Source organism: Otolemur garnettii, unplaced genomic scaffold, assembly GCF_000181295.1.
Source record: "Otolemur garnettii isolate 467f Iridium unplaced genomic scaffold, OtoGar3 scaffold00285, whole genome shotgun sequence".
In the NCBI taxonomy this organism is placed as follows: domain Eukaryota; kingdom Metazoa; phylum Chordata; class Mammalia; order Primates; family Galagidae; genus Otolemur; species Otolemur garnettii.
The window spans coordinates 877,078-884,300 of record NW_003852680.1 but is presented as its reverse complement, the minus strand read 5'-3'; the positions used below and the strand labels follow the sequence as shown (position 1 = coordinate 884,300).

Here is a 7,223-nt window from a genome sequence, read left to right as displayed (position 1 = left end):
GCATCACAGCTCACACCAACATCCAACTCCTGGGCTCAAGTGAGTCTCCTGCCTCAGCTTCCCAAGTAGCTGTGACCACAGGTGCCTGCCACAACACCCGGCTATTTTTTGGTTGCAGCCATCATTGTTGGTTTGGCGCCCGGGCTGGATTCAAACCCACCACCTTAGGTGTATGTTGCTGGCACCTTAGCCACTTGAGCCACAGGCGCTGAGCCTAAACACTGACTTTCAATTACCTGGAATTAAATTTCCAGCCTTTTTTGCAAAAAAAAACAAACAAACAAAAAAAAACACATATGAAGCCCTATTAAACATAATATATATGTATACATACTTTGGTAGGATGAAATTCTGAGGCAAAAGGGTAATAGAAAGATGTTTAGGAAGAAACAGTCATCTAAAATAGCTCACTGTCAAAAGACCAAAATTTATCAAATTGATAATCCAATAGATACCCTTTAAAAGATTGATAGAACGATTTTGATTTTTAAGAAGTCCTATGTAGGGATTTGCATCCTCACAACTATTAGAACTTATGATAAAAATGTTTAAGATAACGACTTTAAAACACGTGAAGTTTTCATGTAGGAAATATGAAGGGGGGAGGGAGAGGTGGTAACAGGCATTGTGGCCGAAGATGTCGGTGTGGTGACGTTTCTTCCCCCAGCCCCCGCATGCTACTGGCTCCCTTTGGCGACATGGCGAGGGGGAAAAAAAAGATCTTTTACTGAATTTTATTGAATTTTTATTTCTTGCCAGAAACGTTGAGAATGAGAATTATTTAGAGTTTTTGTCAACAGCTCGAGGAAGCAATTATTAGGAATCTTTTTTACAAATAAGCCAAGAAAAGAGTAAGTTTCAAAAGAGGGTAAAAAAGGAATTTCCAAAAGGAAAATTCTTCATGCCAAAGCGTTTTCCTGCGCCAAAATGGGCACTTTCCAAATAAACGCCAGGAATTTGGGAGGAATGAGGGGGGAAATTTTGTGTTGCTAACGCTCCACATAAAATAATGTGGCTGTCAGCTACATTTGCTTTAAAAGGGCATTCTTTTCCTCTTAAAATAACCCTTTCCCCGCCCCCCAGCAGTGGGCTTGCTCATTTACGCCCAGCTCCTGCAACTCAGGGCGCTATATCGCCGCTTTTCGATTTCCCTTTCAATTTCAAACATCCTGCCATCTCAGTATCCTTCCCGGCAAATAATCTCTGGCAATGTTCAACGCCTCAGCATAAAGGTATTTGTCTAATCCAGGCAGGGATAAAAAATGTCTAAGAGAAAACACAAGAGCCAAGCTCCACTACCAGAGCATCCTGACAACACCCTGAGCCTCACGGATCTCGGAATCTAGTGCCACCTCCACCTTACCCACAAAAAAAGGGGACCGAGAGAAGTGAAGATTGGCACAGGGTCATGGGGGAGGGGGTGGCCCTCGTGCTTCACCTGCACGGGGCACTCCAAGCTCAGATGGAACTGGCCCTGGGTAGGGTGTAAACGCTCTTGTCAGGAAAATAGCCTTTCCTATTAAAGAAAAGCTGAAGCTAAAGGTTCGTATTTTTGAGTCATGATACGTTAATAGCTGAGGGGAGGCAAGGGTGGACACAGCGGCATCCTCGATCGCCTCCCCCCACCCCCCATATTACCAAGCTATTTCGCTTGGTCACGGTTTCCATCCCAGGTTTCTTTAACCAGCGGTTATTCTCACTTTCCCTTCACACGCACACACGACTCAGGCCCAGCCGCACTCACTAACCAGCATTACCCCTATGGCTCACACAGACAAGTTACGTAACACTTAACTGTGTTCAAAACCCTTTCTCGAAGATGTGGGTGGCTCTGAAAAGAGCCTTTGGGTTCGGGGCGCATCGCCGGGCGCTTCACTTGGAGCTGGTGTACTTGGTGACAGCCTTGGTACCCTCAGACACAGCGTGCTTGGCTAGCTCCCCGGGAAGCAGCAGGCGCACAGCCGTTTGCACCTCGCGGGACGTGATGGTGGAGCGCTTGTTGTAGTGCGCCAGGCGAGAGGCCTCGCTGGCAATACGCTCGAAGATGTCGTTGACAAAGGAATTCATGATGCCCATGGCCTTGGATGAGATACCGGTGTCTGGGTGTACCTGCTTCAACACCTTGTACACGTAGATAGAATAGCTCTCCTTCCGGCTGCGCTTGCGTTTTTTGCCGTCCTTCTTCTGCGCCTTAGTAACGGCCTTCTTAGAGCCCTTCTTCGGGGCCGGAGCAGATTTTGAGGGATCAGGCATGGTGGCGTGTCTCTCCGAACAGAAACGAACGTGGAGAGAAAGAACTCTATTTGTACGTCTTGTATTCAAATAAAGGATTGGAATTCGCCCACTTCTGATTGGATAAAACGTCGTTCGCGTCATCGCTAGGAAAGGCATACGCAAATTAGGAGAAGCTGACTTCCCTTTCTGATTGGCTGCCATAGCTAACCAATCAAACGGCGCCGTCTAGCCTACCTCCAGACCATATATAAGGGCTCGCTGTGGCCCGCCGCCCTGTTGTTTTTTGTACGGCTTGTCGGTTTTTGTGGTTCTCTGTTCTCTAATCGGAGATGTCTGGCCGTGGGAAGCAGGGCGGCAAAGCGCGTGCCAAAGCTAAATCGCGATCATCCCGCGCAGGCCTGCAGTTTCCTGTGGGCCGAGTGCATCGCCTGCTCCGCAAGGGCAATTACTCAGAGCGCGTGGGCGCCGGCGCTCCGGTCTACCTCGCTGCGGTGCTTGAATACTTGACAGCCGAGATCTTGGAGCTGGCGGGCAACGCGGCGCGGGACAACAAGAAGACACGCATCATCCCGCGCCACCTACAGCTAGCCATCCGCAACGACGAGGAGCTCAACAAGCTGCTTGGCCGCGTGACCATCGCGCAGGGCGGTGTCCTGCCTAACATCCAGGCCGTGCTGCTGCCTAAGAAGACCGAGAGCCACCACAAGGCCAAGGGCAAGTGAGGCCCGCCGACCCCCGGCTCCCTTTTACGGACACCAAAGGCTCTTTTCAGAGCCACCCATACCTTCAAGAAAAGAGCCACACTGAATCCGCATGTCTGGCGTGGTTCTCTATTAAGGAGCGCGTCAGCTGTAGGGGAGGGCGCAAATGGCAACTGGGACTCCAGGGCTGAGGCATCCTCGCCAGGTAGGCAATGTTTGCCCTTTGCGGCAGGAAACACTTGCCCACAGGTGGCCACCCCTTTTGAATCTTCACCCAAAATCTCCCGTGGAATTTTAGTCCCGCCCACCCTAAAGGTAGCAACATGAGTACCTTTGACTCCTGAAGGGCTCTAATTGGGACAAGTCCAGGATGTTTTTCGCCATTCCAGAGACAATCGGGTTGATTTGTCTAATTAAAAAGTTTTTTTTTTTTAAAGAATTTGCTATTAAAGTTACTATAGGTGAATCTTGGAAGTTCCATTTAACACGTAAATTTAGATAGCCGATTTTTTAACATCGTAATGTTCCTGAGAGTTAGGATTTAATTTGTTGGGTTGAAATTCTAAGGATCGTGAAAAGGGTTCAATACTTTAAAAGAACCAAATTATTAGATCTCAAAAGGACGTGTAAACATGTGAACAGGAAAATTACCAGACGGAATTTGGATTGGTCAAATGAAGATGGGAGAACAAAATAATTTGTACATTGAATTTGATAAGGAAAACTAGGTTTGTGAGGTTAGCAAACTTAAATATTGTTAGAATCAGGTTAAGTAGTGTCTGTGAAGTCCACGTTACAAAATAAAGGAGGATTGGAGAGTTCCAGAGATCTTGGGGAAAAATCAACTAAGAAATGGTTATGTTAATGGCACTTGCCTGGGGTTGGGGGGAGAGATTAGTAGGATTAATCCGTGATAATCCCTTAAAAATGCCTGCTGCAACTAGAGCTCAGTAAGTGTTACCTTTGTTCCTGTTAAGGTTATCTATAGTTATCTATACTTTTAGATCTTTATGAAAATATGGATGATTCCTACTTTTACTTTTTATTTTTTAATGGACACAATTTTGTACACATTTATGGGGTACATAGTGATGTTGCTAATACATGTATGGTGTTCAGGATAGAGTAATCAGCAATTTTTTGTTGTAATAATAAATACAGGCCAGTAAGAGCATTCAGGAATGTTATGTAATATGTACCTATCCTGCTAAAATTAGGTCTTCCCCAACCAGGGCTCCCTGGACATCACCTGGAGCTAACCACAAATCTGTTTGTCTTTAGAAAATACCACAGTGCTACATAAACTATTTACACCAAAAACTGACAAGCAACTGCCCAACAGTATTGATCTGAACATTACTGTATAATATTCATAAACCCATTTCAGTAAAACAAAATTGCTAGGATTGGCCAGGGGAGTGCATAATTTTCCAGATATCTACCTCTTATTTTTGTAGTAACAGCCTTCAATTCTAGCTTAAATTTGTCTTTATGTATTTATAGTAATGTAGCAGCCCATTGTATATCTTTAAATCCTGAAGTAGTATTTCAGAAGATTTTTTCAGAGGCTAGGAACTTAGGTGTTTGAAGTAACACTATGGATTTCTACCTTTTTTTTTTTTTGAAACAGTCACACTAGGTAGAGTGCTGTGGCATCGTAGCTCACAGCAACCTCAAACTCTTGGGCTTAAATGATCCTCTTGCCTCAGCTTACTGAGTAGCTAGGACTATAGACACTTGCCACAAACCCAGCTAGTTTTTTAGAAGAAACAGGTCTTGCTGTTGCTCAGGCTAGTCTTGAACTCCTAAACTCAAGCAATCCACCAGCCTGGGTCTCCCAGAGTTCTAGGATTACAGGTGTGAACCACCATGCCTGACCTGGATTTCCAAATTGTTTTCTTGTTGTTTGTTTTTGTTTTAGCAGGCCTGGGCCCACTAGCCCTGGAGCACGTGGCCAGTGCCCTAACTACTGAACAATGGTTGCCCAGCCTGATTTCCAGATTTTTAAAAAATTACTCAAATGGAATATTCAGAGGAAGTAGGATGTTGAGAGGTCCACTTGTAGAGCTTTCATTAGTCACTTCTAAGGCTGAGCTATTCCATTCATAGCAACAAGCAGCCAAAGGCTTATTAAATTATTAGATAATCAGGCTAGGCACAGTAGCTCACCCTTTAATCCCAGCCCTTTGGGAGGCCAAGGTGGGAGTATCACTTGAGATCAGGGGTTCAAGACCAGCCTGAACAGTATAATGAGATCTCTATCTCTATCAGAAAAAAAAGGGAGGGTATAATTAATTTTCATTTAATTAGGCCAGGCTTGTGCCTGTAATCCTACCACTCTGGGAGACTGAGGTGGGAGGATGGCTTGAACTCAGGAGTTTTAGACCAGCCTGAGCAAGAGCAAGACCTTTTACTCCCAGCTACTCAGGAGGCTGAGGCAGGAAAATCATTTTTTCGTTTGTTTGCTATTAAATTGGAGTTCCTTCTATATTTCATACATTGCCTTTTTATTAGATGTTGTATGCAAATATTTTCTACCACTGTATAGGTGGCCTATTACTTTTGTTGATTCAGTCATCTCATTTCTGGGTGTATACCCAAAGGAAATAAAATTACAATCTCAAAAGAGTTGTCTGCTGTTCATTACAGCATCATCTAAAATAGCCAAAATAAGGGGGAAACAAAACAAAACACACATATCCACCAAATAATCCAATTAAAAAATCAACAAAGGACCTAAATAGACCTTTCTCCTAAGAAGACATACCATTTGACAGCCAACAAGTACATGGAAAGGTGCTCAACATAATTCTAATCAGAGAACTGCAACTCCACCATAAAATAAGTTCAAACACCTGTCAGGATGGCCATTATCAAAAGAATAAGAGATAAGGAGTGCCGGCCAGCCTGTGGAGAAAAGGGAGCTTTTCTTCTCCACTGATGAGTATGTAAATTGGTGCAGCCCCTGTGAAAAACAGTATGGAGGTCCCTCCAAGAACTAAAAGCAAGTCCGGATCTTTCTGAGCCACCCATATCTTTACTCTAACCACACTTCCTCCTTCCAACCCCCCAGCACCGTGTACCCTCTGCTGATCCCAGACCCAACTGGATCGCCACTGTGGAAGCCTCCAAGGTCCCACACCTATCTCAGTCTCCACTGTTCAACACAACTGCAGGCTTTCAGCTGCCTGTTTCTGTCTGGCATGTAAACCTCTACAACACTGCGGCATCACTTCACTTCACTTTCCTTGCCTGAGCTATACAGTAAGCTCCAGAAAGGCACATTTTTATTTTTATTTTTTTTTATTTATTTAGACAGAGTCTCAAGCTGTTGCCCTGGGTAAAGTGTGTTGGCCTCACAGCTCACAGCAACCTCAAATTCTTGGGCTTAAGCGATTGTTCTGCTTCAGCCTCCCAAATAGCTGGGACTACAGGTGCACGCTACAACGCCCTGCTATTTTTGTTGTTGTTGCAGTTGTCTTTGTTGTTTTAGCTGGCCCTGGCCGGGTTCAAACCCTCCAGCTTCGGTGTATGTGGCTGGTGCCCTACCCACTGAGCTACCGGCGCCACCCTATTTTTATTTTATTTTATTTTTTGAGGCACAGTCTCACTTTCTCACCCTGGGTAGAGTGCAATGGCGTCACAGCTCACCGCAACCTCAAACTCTTGGGCTTAGGAGATTGGCTTGCCTCAGCCTCCCAGGTAACTGGGACTACAGGCACCCTCCACAACGCCCGGCTATTTTTAGAGACAGGGTCTCGCTCTGGCTCCGGCTGGTGTCAAACTACTGAGCTCAGGCAATTCACTGCCTGGCCTCCCAGAGGAAAGGCACATTTTTAAAAGGCAAAAGATTTATGCGATCTGAAGAAAAACCAGAGTATGAAATGTGTGGCACATAGTAGACGCTAAATAGATATTTGATGAATTAAGAAAAAAATAATGCGAAAGATTCTTTTCCTTTAGTAAGCAGAGGCAGAGAAGGAATGAAATTGAGTTCCAACAGCAAAACAAAGGGTGGAGAGACGTACTGTTCCCACCGCCAGCGCCCCCTTCCCACCGGATCCTTTCCCACAAACGTTAGGAACAGACTCAGGTTTGGAATGGGAGACAATTTCCAGCAAGAGAAACTCAGTGACCCAAGGATGAATGCATAACACCCCTCTCCGGTAGGCTCTGAAACAGGACATAGTAATTTTGTAAAGGGACTTGGAAGGCACGGCCTTTTCAGTCCATCCTAGGAGAAAGCGCGCAGCTGTTTTGCTGAAAGAGATTTAGGTTAGATGTCAT

At 45.2% G+C, this 7,223-nt stretch overlaps 2 protein-coding genes across 2 annotated transcripts; one reads left to right on the top strand and one right to left on the bottom strand.

The window, feature by feature from the left end:
* Positions 1–1,779: 1,779 nt before the first annotated feature.
* LOC100961609 (histone H2B type 3-B) lies at positions 1,780–2,280 on the bottom strand. The gene has a single exon (XM_003803205.3). It carries the CDS (start codon positions 2,251–2,253, stop codon positions 1,873–1,875), a length of 381 nt encoding a protein of 126 aa, XP_003803253.1. The 5' UTR covers positions 2,254–2,280; the 3' UTR covers positions 1,780–1,872.
* A 234-nt stretch (positions 2,281–2,514) lies between these two features.
* On the top strand, positions 2,515–3,203 carry LOC100961292 (histone H2A type 3). Its single transcript, XM_003803204.3, has one exon. The coding sequence runs from the start codon at positions 2,565–2,567 to the stop codon at positions 2,955–2,957; it is 393 nt and encodes a 130-aa protein (XP_003803252.1). The 5' UTR covers positions 2,515–2,564; the 3' UTR covers positions 2,958–3,203.
* The last annotated feature ends 4,020 nt before the right edge of the window (positions 3,204–7,223 follow it).